Source organism: Adelges cooleyi, unplaced genomic scaffold, assembly GCF_023614345.1.
Source record: "Adelges cooleyi isolate 19-005CV unplaced genomic scaffold, UGA_ACOO_1.1 ACOO_flye_CR_arks_rails_tigmint_CR_PRNA_247, whole genome shotgun sequence".
In the NCBI taxonomy this organism is placed as follows: domain Eukaryota; kingdom Metazoa; phylum Arthropoda; class Insecta; order Hemiptera; family Adelgidae; genus Adelges; species Adelges cooleyi.
Window position 1 is genome coordinate 10,155,398 of NW_026095912.1, and position 17,976 is coordinate 10,173,373.

The 17,976-nt window shown below is 33.0% G+C and overlaps 2 protein-coding genes across 2 annotated transcripts; one reads left to right on the forward strand and one right to left on the reverse strand.

Moving 5' to 3' along the window:
• Window positions 1-56: 56 nt before the first annotated feature.
• Window positions 57-3,423, reverse strand: LOC126837038 (axonemal dynein light intermediate polypeptide 1-like). Its single transcript, XM_050570759.1, has 5 exons — window positions 3,325-3,423; window positions 2,615-2,888; window positions 2,290-2,435; window positions 1,009-1,206; window positions 57-135 (listed from the first exon to the last, which is right to left on the reverse strand). The coding sequence occupies exons 1-5, from the start codon at window positions 3,421-3,423 to the stop codon at window positions 94-96; spliced, it is 759 nt and encodes a 252-aa protein (XP_050426716.1). The 3' UTR covers window positions 57-93.
• Window positions 3,424-12,781: 9,358 nt separating this feature from the next.
• On the forward strand, window positions 12,782-17,197 carry LOC126837039 (uncharacterized). Its single transcript, XM_050570760.1, has 3 exons — window positions 12,782-13,448; window positions 14,575-14,777; window positions 16,826-17,197. The coding sequence occupies exons 1-3, from the start codon at window positions 12,782-12,784 to the stop codon at window positions 17,195-17,197; spliced, it is 1,242 nt and encodes a 413-aa protein (XP_050426717.1).
• The last annotated feature ends 779 nt before the right edge of the window (window positions 17,198-17,976 follow it).

Consider the following 17,976-nt stretch of genomic DNA (forward strand, 5'->3'; position numbering starts at 1 on the left):
GTATAATAAACTGACAGTGTTTTTTGTGTAATATATTTTTTATGATATCTCAACCACGTTTATTTTGAATATTACCATGAAATTTCTGGTAAGTTAATTATGCCTCTTTGGTGCTATTATCGATTCCAATTGGACCTGAAAAAAATGGATATTTATAAATAATAAAATACATATATATATATTTTTTTTCTTTTATAACGAACATTCTATGTTTTATAGAATCTATATTATGTAGTATAATATCAAAAGAGGACAGATCAAACACTAGGAAATATATTTTTTTTATAATTTATACTTTTTACTATTTAAAAGTACTTTAAAGGTAATTAGACCTGTTTTTTTTTATTTTACATAATATGAAGGTAAGGTTATTAACAAATATAATATTCAATATTATCATTTTTGTGGTTGGTTTTTAGCGTAAAATAATGGGCCTATGTGATTTTTGGATAAAATTTAATAAGCGTGTAATGCAATTGAGAATGTATATATGTATAATTTTTTTTTACTATTATTTCTTTAAAAGTTTACTTGAACTTTTCAACTACAAAATTTGATATTTTGATTTAGATTATGAGAGGCTGTACAAAACATAATTACATATGAGTAAAACTAATTATTATAAAATTAGCCCCCATATTTGAAATAAAAACTAAATTGCACAAAAAAAAATACTGTGACCAAGTATTCTCGTTTCAACAAGATTTTTTTTTTAAATCTACCTTTAAAACACATTTTGGAAACGATTTTAAGCTAACACTATGTATAAAGAATAGCCTAAAAATAAAAAAACCGAAATGTTTAAATAAAAATAGTAGCGATTGACAAGAAGTAAACGCGCTACACAAAAACTGATCAGATCAAATAGTGACCAAATTTAGTGTAACCTAACTAAAATTACTAAATTACTAAAATCACTATTAGATCTGGTCTTGTGAAATGTATAAAATATGAATCAAGGGTATAATTATATATTATTATTATTTTATAATAGTGAATAATGTATACTTTAATCAATTGATTGGCTTTTTTCAATGCGTTCAATTCTTCTGCTTGTCGCTGCACCTCGATGGCACGGGCTTCGGCCGATTCTCTTTCCACTTTCTCCGTCGTTGCAATAGTTTCGGCCAACTCCTCTTCCAATTCTTTATTTTCTGCTCTCAGCTTTTCGATTTTTTTCTCCAATTCCGCTTTTTTGTGTTCGCTCTGTAACGTATCCAGACCTCAGTTGGGTACATCAGACAAACATACCAATTTGTAATTTGTCAATGTGTCAATTATTACAACGCCAATCAAATACTATATCAGAAGCGGTTCAACACAATATTATAATATATTTACATATACCACTCATCTAGTAACCAATGGTAACCTTATATTATTTATGTATGAAACCTCAAACACACACGTTGTGTCGATTATTTCAAAAAATTAGGGGCATATTTTTTTCACACAACCACCTACTAATTGGATTTATTAAAATAGCCACCCCAAAGCCTGATAATATATGCAAAAATAATTATACTATGTAACGACGGTTTTAAGAATTTAAGCATTTTAAGTTAGCCGGAGCAATTTAAAATATAATCAACTCTCTTTCTGTCAATCATTAGGTATTATTCTAATCTTTCACAAATCATGGGCAAAACGTTTTACTTATTTTTTAAATAATTTTTAATAAACAACACTTTTTTTAAAAAAACGTTTTTTTTTTATTTAAAGTAAAGTGTGTGCTGTAATTTCTAATAAAGTATTAATCTAACATATAATTTCAGTATGTTTTTCAAGATTTTTTATTGTAACTCAATTTTTTAGGTGAGTTATAAATTTAAAATCCTTTGGACTCGTGAGCTGGTTGAGGTAAAAAATAAAAATGTATCTGAGAAGCTTGTTTTAATTGGTATTAAAATATGTAAAAAAATTAAAAAACGTGATGCAATGAGACCTATGAAATTTCATTCACTCCGGATTTTCCTGGAATAATCAATAATATAGTTGGTATATTTCTGTTAGGAAATTTGATCTTTTAAAAGTACCCTGACAATGTAGCAAAATAATTAAAACGTTTTAAGCGGGGGGTTTTTTTTTTTAATTTAGACCATGAGAAAAAAAAATTCTACACACATGCCTTGTGTTGGTGTTTATACTTTTGAAAATGCACTTGTCCTACCACGTATTTTTGGTTTCGGCCAAATTAAGTTGTTTATAATAGTATACTTATTAAACTATTTTCAGATAATATTTTTGTAAAAAGTACAAGCGGTGTCTGTGTACTGGAGTACGTCTTACCAACAATGCTTTGCGAATGCCAAACGCTATTGAGCTCTCGTAGAGTTCTTGGTAAGCGTCGATGGTCATGTTGATCTCGTCGCGAATGTTTATTAACATCAAACCACGTTCAGCGCAGTTCATCGTCACTTGTCTGATTATCTCGTCTATAACGATGTACAGACAATAACAATAATAATAATAACATAACATCACGCAGACACTTAACAGTTAGGTGTAGGATTTATGTAAAGACTAAATATAGTGGGACTTTTTGGTAGCAAAGAGGTCCTATATTTTTGTTTTACGGCGACTAAACACGTCTCTCTAATAGAAGACAACGTACTAAAGCATTGACTGTACAGTTCCCGTCTTACGGGACAAATGCCCACTTCCCTCGCCTGATATTGCTTCAGGTACATATCCAAATCGTCGGCCAACTTCTTCACGTCCATCTTGGTAGCCGGCTGATTGGATATCTTCTGTCTCCAAAACTTGCCGTTTTCTTCCCATTCCCTAGGCGGCAGTATACAGCCAAGCACGGTGGCCGAATTAACTTCCTCGTCAGCATCGTCTCCCAAGTCCCAAGAACACACCTTTGGCTTCGACGGCGCGTTTTCCTGCGAGACCCGTTATATAAAGTAAATTCCTCTTTTTTTTTTTATTTGAACTTACAATACGTTTTACGAATGGTGGTGCGGATACTGCACTAGACATAGTGCAATTGCCTTAGCTCAATAACAGCTAATTATTTGCTCGAAAATAATTTAAAAGTAAAATGGTTTTAGTGTCATTAAATTACTAAATCAGCTCAGCGAACCGACGACACGAGAGAAAGAAGAAGTCTAGCGAAAATACTTAAATACACAGTTCACAAAGATGGTGATAATAAGTAACTTTGCTTTATTATTATACAACACAATATTGTATCGTTTTGTAGCTTATAAGTAATTTTTAAAAACTAAAAGTTAATCAACAGTCGAGACAACCAATTTTTAGACACGAAACAACTGAAAAAGACTATATTGTAATTATAGATTAAAAAAAAAAACGTACACTTTTAGCTGAAACCGGTTTAGACTTATTGACGACCAATTCCGGCTTGTCGTACCGAACTAAGTTAACTTCGGGCGGAAGAACGCTTTTGGTTTTCATTTTTTTATAAAGATGTAAAAAATCAAGATGTAACAAAATGAAATAACGTTATTGCACGGTGACAATTGTGAAATTTACTGTTATTATTATTAGAATATTGTTAGTATAAACAATGATTTGTGGATGCTATAGAAACACAACTAGGTATAGCAAACCAGATGGTAGTAGGTAGTATTATAACCAGAGCAATAACGACAAGACGTGATAGCCAAATGCCAAAATTCATGTGGAATAAAATTTTGTCTGACTAGAAATTCAACGCCATTAATATAATAATAAATATATTTTTAACGAAATGCCAAGAGTATATTATTATTGTTATGACATATGGAAAAGGGGTTTCGCCTCGCCAAAAAGCCCAAGGCAGGATGACAATTTGACAAAGGGCGAACGACCGGAAAGCAAAAACAGAGGGCAAAAGGATCGGAAAAACCCTAAAATCGATAATAATAATAGTAGTTGTACTGTCGTGTGGCACTTAACCCTATGATTGACTGAGTTTTAGCTACAAGAATATATACAGGGTGTGTCCAGATCAAAGGGTAAAACTTTGAAATCATAAAGCAATACTACAATCATAACCTTCACAACCTCTTGGTCTTTTATGATACACATATATGTGTTGAATTTTAATTGTACTTAAATGTTTATGTTGGTACAATGATTTTTACATTTTGTGTACAAAACTTTATAAATTAAGAATAATTTACTGAAAGTTTTGACTGGCTAATTACCATATTTAAATAATCCATTTCAAAGTTATTTTAGTTGCACAGCATTTAAGACGTGAGGTAGAGTGTGGTTGAGTAATTCGTGCAAATATAAATATAATCTTACATTCCCTGTTCTAATTTTTAAACTTTAAAAATAGTTATTCCATTAATTCCATCAAGTTATTAACCAGTAATAAAAGTTAAGTAAAATATTCTTAGTTTAAAATGTTTATAAAATGTGTACGGTACTACTTGAGTATCAAAAGTTGATAGAACTATGGAATTTGTCAAACAATAATAACATTTAATTATTGTAATAACATAAACTAAAATGTCTTTAAAAGGAAAAACTACAAAGTTATAATTACAGAAAAATAGTGTCTTACGTTAAATGAAAATATTATGTGTACTGATTTTCATAACGGGTTTGTCTTAAAACAAATATAATTATTTGAATAGTTCAAATAAAATGTTACTCTTGATCACTGAAATATGTTTTTAATTAATTAAATTAAAAAAATAATCAAATAAAAAGTTCTTGGGATTCATAATGTAAAAAAAATCTATAAAGTTTAATAAATATATTTTGGATTTTATTGCAAATAAAATGCACAATTCTGTTGTATAATGTAATGTATCAATTTTACATTGAAAACGGTATTTCTTATAACTGTGGTGGCTATAACAAATCCCATCCCCTAGCCCTCCGGATATTATAGCACTGCTTATAAATAAAAACATATATATTATATTTGATATAAATAGCTGTTATACTACCGACTGAAAGCAACACGAGTGGGACACCCTGTGGAATGGCTATTTATATATATATATATATATATCGTATAAATTGTCATAACAATATAATAGCAATATGCGATAAACGTTGTGGCTTATTTGGGCCGTGTAAAGCGACGCTGTGCTTTTTATTTATAAGTTATTCACCCTCTGAGGATCGCTAAAATGTTTGTCAACCGCGATCGACTGCCGCTCTTATTATATACTTACACCACCGCCACCACCGCGGCCACCAACTCCATCGCCACCGCCCTCCTCTTCCTGTTTATTGCGGTTGCCGGTTAGTGTGTATAAATATATATATATATATATATATTATATAATTTAATGGTTGATAATATTATTATATATTTAATATAACGGTATATACAGCTGTAGTTAACGGTCGGTTGCGCGTTACATTCGGCTTGTCAATGCGTCAAACTTGCGGTTTGACTCCATTAACTCCGCGCGGGCCATTTGCATAATACCGATATTCGCCATTTACATTAAACACTGTATATTATTATTATTATTGTTATTAATCTATAAATGTATATAATATCCCACCGTCTGACACGTGAAACGTATTACGGAGTGTATATAATATAGTAATAATAATAATAATAATATGGTAGTGATTTGTGATCGCAGTCCTGCTAAACGTCCCCCGAGTGTTGTGTGCGGTATTGTATTGCTGTGTATTGTCACAGTCATTATATATTTATGTATATATATATATTGTAATTGCAATAATATTATAACGCCATCACAATGCGATTATCATAATAACTCCGGCTAATTGATACCGAAACGACTTTAATTGAAACCGAACGATCCGGAGACAAGACAATATAATATCTTTATTATACTATTGTTTATGTGTATAAAAATATGAGGCAGGGCGGTTGGGGTGACTCTGTTGGTTAGGGGTGCTATCAGCATAATAAAACTGTTGTTAAGTGTATACCACATTTTATTTAATGACGTATAGAATAGAATACACTATACAATCAGTATTCAGTGGACACGCCTTTCCAGGTTCATCGTCTTCGTTAGAGATGATAACTTATGATATAAGGAGTCTGAAGTGTTGAAGATAATATAAATGTTTGATAAAAACATCAGACAATTATAAGGTATTTATAGTTAATTTAGGGTCGTCCTTAGTAATAGAAGTCCAATTTTTTTCTCTAAATATTTTAAGACAAATCCTCCAAATTTGTTTTACGCGTGTAAAAAATAATGAGTTTAAAATTTCGTTATTTCGTTCAATCTTGACCAATCTTGGTCAATCTTAACACTTGCCACAAAAGTGTTAAACATTTAAAATTTGGAGTAGTTTTTCAGTTTTATCTATGTATCTCAAAAACTTATTCTACTTACGAAAAAATGTACAGAAGAACTTTAATTATTAATAATCACATTTCCTATAAAAAAAAACCGTTATTACGAAAATACGCTCAAAAAGAAATTTAACAATGAAAATACTAACTCGGTATTTAACATTTTTTTAAACTCATTACTAACTGAATATCCATTTTATTAGTTATTTTAAAATAAATAATGATTATTCTTTGATGAATAATCCTTTAGAGACAATATTTTATTATGAATATATTGTTATTATTAGAACAAATCTTCATCGATTATCCAAGTAATAATTATATATTTTTAAAGCAAATATTAATAGAATAAACAAAATTTAAGAACGAAATAATATGAATATCCGGTGTACTCGGCTATAGATATAATTATAATTATTATTGTTACATATACATTTATTATTTTTTACCAAAATGATTAGTAAGAAGCTTTGGTATTCAAGTAAAGTCCATATAGTGTATAATGAGACAAGACTGTTTACCGGCACTACATCTATTTGATTAATTTACGAAGAAGATATTCAAGAACTGAAAACAATAAAAATGTTAGGTTAGTTACTCAAAAGGTTTAAAGACAATCACTACAATCAGACAATGTTCTGACAAATTTTAAGTAGTCAAAACCGAGACATTGGCAGATCACTTCGTATTAGCTAGACCGAAAGAAAGAACAATACTCTAGCTAACAGGCGAGGAAAGAATATTGCTGACTACCATAACTCATAAGAGTAAGGAGTATATCGTTAGGGTAACTAATATTAAATTATCTTTTTATAACTAAAATAACGACCGAGAAAGACTTTTGTAGAAGGAATACCGAATATTAGACTAGTCGAATGTAACGGGTACCCCATTATAAATATGGTGACATTCAATGGAGTTAAATGAGGTTCTACATTCGCAACACCAATAGGTATAGTCTTAGATGAAAGACGATTCACGCAAAATAATATAACAGCAATTTTTTATGTTATAGCGGTGGAAATATTTATTTATACCACCTTTGCAATTAATACGTGTATAAAATAAAGGGAGAAGCTTTAAAAATCAAGTTATGATGTTTCCATTAATTCATCGACAATAGTATAGTATTTCATTGCAACAATTTATAATTAAAATTTAATTTATTTTCAATCAATTAAAAAAAAAACAGTTATTTTGACTTTTGGTTTTGAAATAATGTTTTATCTAAATTAAGAGCGAGTGTTTTAAACGTTCTAGTAAACCAAAGGATACAGACGTAATTTTTTACAGACTTTAAAAAATGGGGAACTTATGTATTTGTCAGTGTCACTTATGTTTTTTAAATTATGTGTACGCATTTCTTTATACTTTATGATATAATGTTTTTACTAATTTTGTTGTTTTTTCTAATATGAAATTTTATTTCTATTTTTTACATTAACGAATATGGGGAAAATGTGTTACATTATTCAAGATAATGGGAATGGTTAAAAAAAACATATTTCATCACTTGGAAATATATTAAACGCTGAGTGCAACAATTAAAATACAAAAAACAATTTTGATCATTTTCAAAATTTATCACCATCGTTTCAACTTAACATGAGAAATTATTCTTAATGGTTGGAATTAAAATGTTTAATCCGATCAACTTCAACGGTAAGGAAAAACGCACTTTGAAATATCTTTGTAGAAAACACCTAGTGAGATTTATTTGGTTGTTGCACCAAAAAATAGATAATTTTTCTACGAAAAGAATTCCACGAAAAAATGTATTTAAAAAAAATGGGGATTTTAGGTTGTCGCGTTGATTAAATAGTTTCATAAAATAGTTACCTACAGAAAAGAGGCACAAATAAAATTATACACTTAAATTTGTATACTTGGCACTTTAACCGTTTGAAAAATTCACTCTACAAATATTAATCCCGTTTAACACCATTCCGAATAATTATTTCCAGCAAAATATTTTTTTAAACTTATTAATGCCCTTCCCGATAAAAAATTGACTAATGGTTACCACTTACCGGGTAAAACAAAGGTCAAACGAAAGTTTTTTCGGTTTATCGATTATTCATTTTCGAACTTATCAAACAGAACAATATTATCAAACAAAATAATCGGTGTGGTTTGATTGGGGGCAATTAGGTTTGTCGTTAAGTGTGCAAGTGAACAAAAAAAAATGAAGAAGCACTATTTCTTTCCCCAAACAATTAAAAACTGAAAAAGCGGACTTAATCGAAACTGTTTGGGTGTCACTTAGCGGACATCAAATCCATATTTACTTGATATATACCCACAACAAAAAATATAATCATACAAAATTATACATAACGCAGCGCGCCGCCTGTAATGATGCGTCCTCACTACTCACCCGATGCTGTGCGGCAAATTGATCATGATTGGATTATTACCGCAAGCCAATCAGAGGCCATGCTCCGTGCTTTGGGAGGCGTGGCCACCGGCGGCCGCAACGGCCGGCAGCCAAACTTTTGACGGCCGGTGTCCGCACACGCCGGTACAGCCGTGTCCGCGCCAAGTACTCGCTTGCCCGCCGCCGGAATGTGCTCACTTATCGGTCAAATACGGTAAGCGCCGGGAGTGATTTTTTTTTTTTAAAAGAACAAAATCAAATTTGAAGGATCAAGGATAGGCAAGTACGATTTTTGAAAATAGTATTATTTCCTTTTGAGTCCGGACTTGCCGATCGCACCGAGTAAATCAAAAAGGAAGTGAGTATATTCATATTATGACCGATAACGATCTTGGGAAAATGCTTCCTCAGTATTCTTTTGAAGTTTAATACATATATTGATGATTATAATTTTCATTATTGAAATCCGTTCATAAGTCCATACAAGTAGTTTTTTTTTTTTTTTTTATAATTAAAATGATGCGAATCAAATAAAGTTTAAGGGTCATTTTTTAAAAATAATTTGAACCATTTAATGGACTTTTATTTGAATTTTTGTGTATGATTTATAATTATAATACACTATTTACAAAATAAAAATAATTTCATATCTAACCTATGGTTTAATAGATGAACGCTATACATACCTTCTGAAAACTGTTTTTTAATTTAGCATTGTAGAATATTGGGCATACTAAGATCACCATCAAACATACATACTTAGGCTATTTGAAAAGCACGATAATACTTTATGTTTTACAATATTAGTAGTTTGTTAGTACACCCGTGTGTATTTGCTTGTAGTTTTACTGGGACGACATTTGGATGTCGTAATATCATATTTCCTTACCTTACTCTATGTGTAGTGTTTCTTAATAATTAATTGTGCTGTAATTATTTCGATTTAAGTAGTGTCACTGGATGCCATTTACTCGTCGTTTTTAATTACAACAAATTATAAAAAACTTAATAAAAAAAAGAAAAACTTTTGAGAGTAAAGAAGACACACTCAGCGTATTGACAACATTTGGGTAGCTTGGATGTGCTTAGCACCCTAAAAATTGTTTATGTCCATACCTTAAGTTGACAGCGTGGAGGTGTTTGGTATTTTTGGTGCTTTGCTAATTGCTATACAACTTATAAGGAAGGATTCTTAGATCCTCCGAACTAAAATAAGAGAAAAGAAAAAAAATATCATGAAAATAAGACAACTTGAATCAACATTTCGTAGTTTATTTATACCTACACTATATCGATATTTTTTTGTAACCAATTGAGTGTTTGAGTTGTTTAAGAAATCAATCGACTTTTGGTCATTAGATACGGTCAAAGCGGTTAATGGTAAATCAGTTATCACGAAGAATGCTAGCATCAGGCGCCCCATTTTTAGTTTTTTAACAGTATGGTTGATAGAGGGATGATTTTTTTTTTTGCAACAACGGCAATTTTCCCTTAGTTTATTGATGTGAGATGTCTGTCGTTAAGCATCAACAGCCACAGAGAAACTACAAAAAGCCTATTTTCAAGATAGCCAATTATATATTTAATTCAAAATCCGTTGATATATAGTTAAACATTTATAACTTATTCATGTATATCGTGTGTGTTTGTATTAAAATACAAATTCGAATCTTTCTTGAAGAAATTTTCTGTGAAAAAAAAAAAAAGAAATCCATTTATCCACCCTAAAGCGATTGTGATTTTTTCTGCTTTATTATGTAAAATAATTATTATTCGTTTCGAGCGAATCGATTGGTATTGTGTGTCATTGAACTTAAAAAATTCGCAGTTTAAACGGAAAACGCCGCCGCCGTCTGCGGCTCGTCAAACTTAAGAAAACAACACGGAATTCAAGGAAATTTTCCCGCTGTCGGTTGCAACAACCGCGAGGCGTTTTTATTATATAAACAACTTTTCGAGGAATTCTTTAAATTTCGATTTAACAGGTATAATAGGTAACACCACAGTATGTTACACAGTATTGTGTAACATGAAAAAGTAAATGGTTTACACATCAAATAGGTGTTTGTATTATTTACACTATAGGTATATCGTTGAATTTATACGGTTTACCTACACTTCAAATAGATATTATTATTACTTATATTGATATATCATTAGTCAATATATCATTTTCTTCTTTTTTTTCTCATCTGTACGTCTTACAGCCCATTTGAGACTAACACTCTCTGCGAGCTAAACATGTCTATGTCTAAGTTCACTTCTCATCAAATCCATAGACTGACAGATACGGTCGCTTCAGCATTTGAAAACAATACTGTACTGGGTTATTTCTTGATGTCACACAAGCGTTTGATAGAGTTTGGCACAGTGGGTTACTTTATAAACTGGAATAGAGACCTACTTGTTAAAATAAACAACTTAATAGCATAACTTAATTATACATAATACAGTGGTGTTGCCGATGGGTGGCTTCCTTTTTAAGTTATTCAAGCTTTGTAGTATAATTTTTAAAAAAAATGTATTGTACATATTTTTCTATGGATTGTTTTTTGTAAAATAAAAAAAGTTCACTTCCGCTATTTTTCAGAAACCTGATCATAATAGGTATCAGGTACGCGCTTTAAGGGTTATAAACTTTTACGTTCATAAATCGGGACTAGCTGCTTAAGTTTGACCTTTTCGGTAACGGATTATAATTAATAAAACAATTTTGGATTTCCACCCAGTTTGTAGGTGCTTAAAGTAAATAGGCGATTTTTAATTTTCAAGTTTCGCACTGGACATTTTTATTAATTTGGTGTTTATTATTGTCATTATTGAAGGAGAAAATAATTTAAAATACAAAGATCGTTTGAACGAGGATCAAATAACCTAAATTGTACATCAAGGTTTAATATATTTTCCGGAACAAACATAAACAGATATTCATTTGTTTATTTCACATTTCAAATTTCAATTCAAATTCTTACATAAAAGAAATGTATTTTGGACATTTTGAAAAAAACTATATTTAAAATTTTGCGTAAAATAATTAAGAAAAGAATAGTGTGTTCAAAAAACTTAATCTACGAAATCATGGCACTTCCTAAAAAATAAATTAAATTAAGTTGTATAACTTTAAAAATAAGTCTGGTTGCCAAAATTTGATTTTACCAAAGTACCCTTCTTATTCAGCGTAAAAACTACATATTTTTCGAGTAAATGTTTTTTTTTAAGTCACCAAGAAACTAAATTACACTTATGTCAGAATTTTTTAGTTTTTTCAAAACAAGAGAAAATTTTGATTTTTGTATGTTGTTTACAACTTTTTTGGGGATTTAACAATCTAATGGCCAGATTCAGATTTAGCGAAAACAAAATTCTATAAAATGTATAATATATTTTGGTTATTTTTTCAAAATAGTATACTATAATACAAAATTTACCTATAATATTAAACACGGGTCTACAGCCACTGACTAATATATATTTGTTTGCATTTAGAAAATCAAATAAGCAAATCGAATTAAACGTCAGTTGCATATACAGAGAAAAAATAATGAAACTATACTAAAGCCAGAACAGTGAAGTCTCGGGGCTTAGTGTAGACGGGGAGGTCACAGATCTACCGCAATTATGAGGGTTTATCATCTTTTTTTTGGTTTGTCAATGTTCATCGGTAGTACTATGTTTAAAGAATATTCAGTACAAATTTGGAACTAATTCGACTATTTTTAAAAAAGTTATAAAGCATCGTAATTTAAAGTTGAAAAATATATGGGTGCTTTCTCGATTTTGAAAGAGAAGAGACGATTTTTTTTAATTGTTGGCCAAATATACCAAAGATGGTAAAAACACGGTTTTTTTTTTTTTTGTAATAAAACTACAAAAGACCCGAAACCCAATGGTATTTTTTATGAAATACTACCTGGGGAGTTTAATTGGATTAACCCCGGAAAAACCCCATTCAAAACACAACATTATTTTTTTTTTTTTAATAGATCTCAATCAAAAAATTATAGAGATAACATAATAGTATATATGGTTAAATGTTTTTCTGTGCAGCGGAGAAAATAACTTGTTTTTTTAAAATTATATTATACACATGCCTGGTCTATTATTAATTTAATAGATTATCGTTTTCATCAATATAGGACAAAGTGATGGACACGGATAATCAGCCGTCGTCCGCAGACAACTCGCCGGGGGAACACGAACGTCCGTCAAAGATGGATAAACACCGCCGGGGATTTCAGTCGTTTTCCATAGATTCCCTGATCGGGAACAACGGGGACGCGCCGTCCACGGCCTGCGAGCCACGATTGCTGTCTCGAATCGGCCAGTCTGCGGCCACGATGACGTTGGGAGCGCGCGAAGTCCGGCCGGCGACATCGGCGGCCGCTAGCAGATCGCCGGCAGACGACGAGCGCTCGCCGCAACATGTGCCGCAGCGGCCGATCGAGTGCGGCAACGTCCACAACGACGACGAGGACGACAACGACGACGATGACGGCTTGGCCGCCGAACGACACCGCCAGTTGTCCGCGTTGTTTTACTGCGGCGGATTGTTGCACGGATCCGACCCGGAAACTTCGGCTAGGTTCGGCCACGTCTTCAAAGCGTACCGCCAACAGCGTCCGACGGCGTACATGCCACCGTGGCCGTACTTGTCGGACGCTTTCCCGGGGTATCAAGTCGGCGAGCCGCACCGCATTCAAGCCAGGGGTTCTCGACCCCCTTCGTTCACTGTCGACGAAGATGACGAATGCGCAGTCGTACCTAAATCCACAGCAGACGACAAAGACTTGCTACTGGGAAACCAAACCGCAGGTAGTTTCCCCAACCCTTTCCCCCCGTCCTATGTTTGTCCTATAGAAATCTTATGTTTAAGTTAAGTAGTCCATGGTGCGAAACACCAAGTAGCCTGTAACTCGAACTCGACACCTCTACTACTATGATATGCCTCCAGTGATAGGCAAGATACCAACTTTTGTACTTGAACTATGAAATGCATAAGCGGAATTAGAATATCACATTGGGATGGGCCAACGAGAAAATCAAAATGTACAGTCTCTGGGGCTTCACACCCTCTTTCGACTTTCCTCACTCTGTCAACAAGGAAAAAATATATTCCACAGAAATTACTGATTTATGCACAATTTTATCGACGTTATTGTCGTCATAATTGTCGAGTCAAAAATTATATTTATAGTGTTCATTTTGACGTTACCGAAGTAAACTAACAACTAGCAAATGATTAGAGTATTCAACGAAGGGACCCTATTTATTTTGTCAGAGTTCGCAAAAGTTAGTAGTGACTTAAAAGAGTTCATAATTGCTCGTGTACAAGCAATGCACAGAGTATAAAACAATCTACATAATTTCCCACGAATTGGACACAATGTTACAATTTTCTGGTATAGGTCTGTTGTTTGTTGAGGACATAATATTATGATGTAAAGAATATTAAAAAAATGATAATTTCCATAACACTGGGTGTTAAGTCTTTTACAAAATGTTTCACAATTTACATGACTTGAGGTTGAGATAAATAGTGTAAACATAATACCCCACTCAAGTTCAATAACTTTTTAACTGTTTCACAATTTTTGAAATTTAAAAACTCAAAGTGTTTTTGAGTGGCGTTGCCTTACACAATACAAGTAAAAATGCTGTTTTAATTTAAAAGTTGGCTGTTTTTGTCAAAAATTTACATTGGTGCTTTTAGACCTCAGGTTTCAAAGTGTAAATCGTTGCACAACGACGTTACTTGAGAAAACGAGCACGTTAACTTGCCGAAAAAAACACCACTTAAACCCTTTGTAGGTATATCTAATTTGTAGTGTTATCGGAATAACCCGTGCTAAATTTCGCATCGATAATATTTTTCACCAAACCCATTTTTACAAAGTTTTGTACGACCAATTTTTATTTTATTTTTGTTTTTAATCTCCAGAAAACTGTTTGACCGACGCCGAAGTGCTCCAATTCAACCAAACCGCGTCCACCCAAATTCCAGAAAACAAGTCCCGGAGAAGGAGGACGGCGTTTACCAGTGTACAACTTTTGGAGTTAGAACGCGAATTCCAAGCCAAAAAATATCTTAGCTTGACCGAACGCTCAGAAATTGCCAATGCGCTGAAACTAAGCGAAGTTCAGGTAAAACATTTTAATTGGAAATAACATTCATACTATACATAGCTTTTCTGCTCTTGAAGAAGTCGCGACAATCTAATATTAGGTGTAACTAGATCATCTAGAGGTACAATGTCTTTTGTGAAGAGGTCCATCGACCAACATATGAAATCTGTTGCCTTTTCAGAAGAATACCTAAGTCTACCTTTTGCTTGTAATTTCAACCATAGGTCCGTGCAAATCCAATAATCAATATCATGCAGTATAAATATTCTATAAACAAAAGGTTATACTTAACTACCTTGTCCAAAACTTAAGAGCACCGAAATTAATACCGAATTTATCATTGGCTGTTCGTTATGGAATAATGAATAATAAATAATCGGGAATCCGTCCAAGATACTTCAATGGAGTTCTAATTCCCTGTGGGCCCTTTTCGTGATTGCTTTCTCATATCCAAAACAACAAAGACACAATTAGTGGTTCACACCACTTGTGTTGCTATAGGGTGACGTGTCAGTGACTTCATCGGGTTTGTTGATTTTCAGCCTATATTATGTTTATCTAGGGAACCGTAGTTATATTGAGTAATCTTGTTTTAGCCCCATAACGCTCTGATAAATATTGTCTGTGTAATCGGGATCGGCCTATGCCATTGGTCAACAGTGACACTCGACCGCCGCAAGGTGTTTGTGCGGTACAAACTCTTTTTGTAAGACCGAGCACATGTGTCCAATACCTATGGTATTTATGAACGGTGCACGTGATCGGCGATGGTTAACCCACCGAAACGGACTTTGACAATTAAACGGCGAAAGAAAAATAAATCGGAGAGAGTAGCTTTCAAAAAGTGTATACATACTTGATATGCGACGCTTAGCACAACAAATTCGGAAGAACCGAATGAAATTATTGATCAGTGCTATAGGACAAACAGGTTAGTGGAAAACGGTCATAAAATGGCGAGGAAAATAAGAATATTTTTCAATTTTTCATACGTTTAGCAAGTCCATGTCGCCGAACAACCGTTAAGGAAGTTCTTATTGAATTCAAACGAGATTAAGATGTGTATTTTCATCAAAATTTAATTTGGATACTCGTTTTTGTAAGTGTCCTCCTCAATCGTATCACGTCAGAAACGGTACAATTAAACACCGGTTTGCAATGATTGGGCGTCACTTGCAGCCGGACGTTTATTTATTTCCACCCATTTTTTTCTTCTCCTATAAACTATTATCGGATCACTATGCTACACCAATATAGACTTGGTCTTGGAAATATAAAGCGTGCACCTGAACGTTTACACCTCTAAAAACCCAATATTGACACTCGAGCTGTGCCAAAAATAGTTTTAAAAAGGAAAGGGTCTGTGTACAGTTGTCTAATGTCCAACGCGTGTGACAATGTATATTATTTTGAATGTATATATGTGTATGGTTAATAGGGACGAAAACGACCGAGTCTAGTGGCACAGCACACAAGACCTGGCCGAAATATGACACAAAAACAGGTGATATTTTACCCAGGGAAAACGATTTAGCAATATACAGTAACGCCTCCGAAAAGAATTATAGTCTTTTGGCGGCGGGGCATCGACATTTTACGTTTTACTATATCAAGACAATATTGTTTTATTACATAAATCGGATAGCAGTCTATATTGATTCTTATATTATAGTAAAGGTCTGCTTCGAAAGTCCATACTAACATGTCTAAAGTTCTTACAAAACATTCTTGTACATGAACGACTGCCTATTAGTATATCATATGACTTTGTATACATAATATTGTTACAATCGGCTTACAAGCGTACTTGTTCAATATTTAGGCTTTAAATTATGTGGCAACGTGAAGTCTGCTAATTGAAAACACCCTGATGCGACTCTTTAACGTTTATGCCATAACGCTTTTGCTCCTTTTACAGGAATCCCATTTGAGGAACAGGACACATAAGTCTCCCGGTGTTATTATTAGTTACTATATACCTAGTAGAAAAAATAAGCAATACTTAAACGAGACGATTACGTCTTAAACGATTTACGTCTAGTAAACTCATGTTTTTTTAATTGTAGGTGAAAATCTGGTTCCAAAACCGACGGGCCAAGTGGAAAAGGGTAAAGGCCAGTCTGTTGTCCGCGCCATCGATGCAGACGTCTGCGGTGTGCGTAGGCGGCGGCGGCGACGACGGACACAGGAATGGCGCAAACGGTTCCCGGAGATCCAAGTGCGTAGCCGGCGGAAGTGCCGGCAAAATCGTCGTTCCCATACCGGTGCACGTCAGCAGGTTCGTGGTGAGGAGCAGACATCAGCAGATGGAAAAATGTGCATCCGGGTTTGCACACCTTCGCCACTTACAATGCGGCGGTGGCGGTGGCGGCAACGTAACAAGGGAATCGGCCAAAGCTCAACAGATGCACCCCACCGATTATAATGGATCTCTATAAATACGTCTATCTCGACCGTTCAACAACCATATCAAGTCGTTCAAAACAATGCATAGTTTATGAATATAAGTGTCTGTACACGTTTTTTCGCCAATAAAATGGTTATTAAGAACAAGACTACCTGGAATGTTAAAAAAACAAATTCTAAATTAAACATTTAATAACCTAAAAAAAAAATACCAAGTGAAAATACTAATTAAAAACCTGTAAAAATGAAATTATTAGTATTTTATTGGTTCATGATTTCTTTGTAAATCCATTATTACATACATTTTTTTCGAATAAGTTAATTTATTGTTTTTTATAGTTGGAATAATTAAATACAATCGATGATTTTGAAATCCAATGTTTCAAGTACTTTTATGATGTTTTTTTTTTTGTATTTAATCAATTTCGATGTGCTACAATACTACCTACTCGACTGTTTTCGATTTTGACTTGAGTCCTTTATAAGGTTGGTACGTTAGAATTAATCCTTCCGGAATAAAAAATATCGATAAAAAATGAGTTATAATCTAATTTTTCCAAAAAATAATCTGACTTGACTCTCGTTGTGACCGATCGTACATAATAGATGGATAGGCGTGGAATTCTATTCTATTACACAGTGCATAATGCGCACATTTTGTTTTCATACGGACCTTTGATGGTCGATAAGTTAAGTTACCATACAACTGTGTGACGGAAACACGGCACTTTGATTTCGCTTTAGTGGCACAGTAAAAGAAGCCACCGGGAGAGTGCATTATTATATTATATTATACTATTACAGCGAGAAG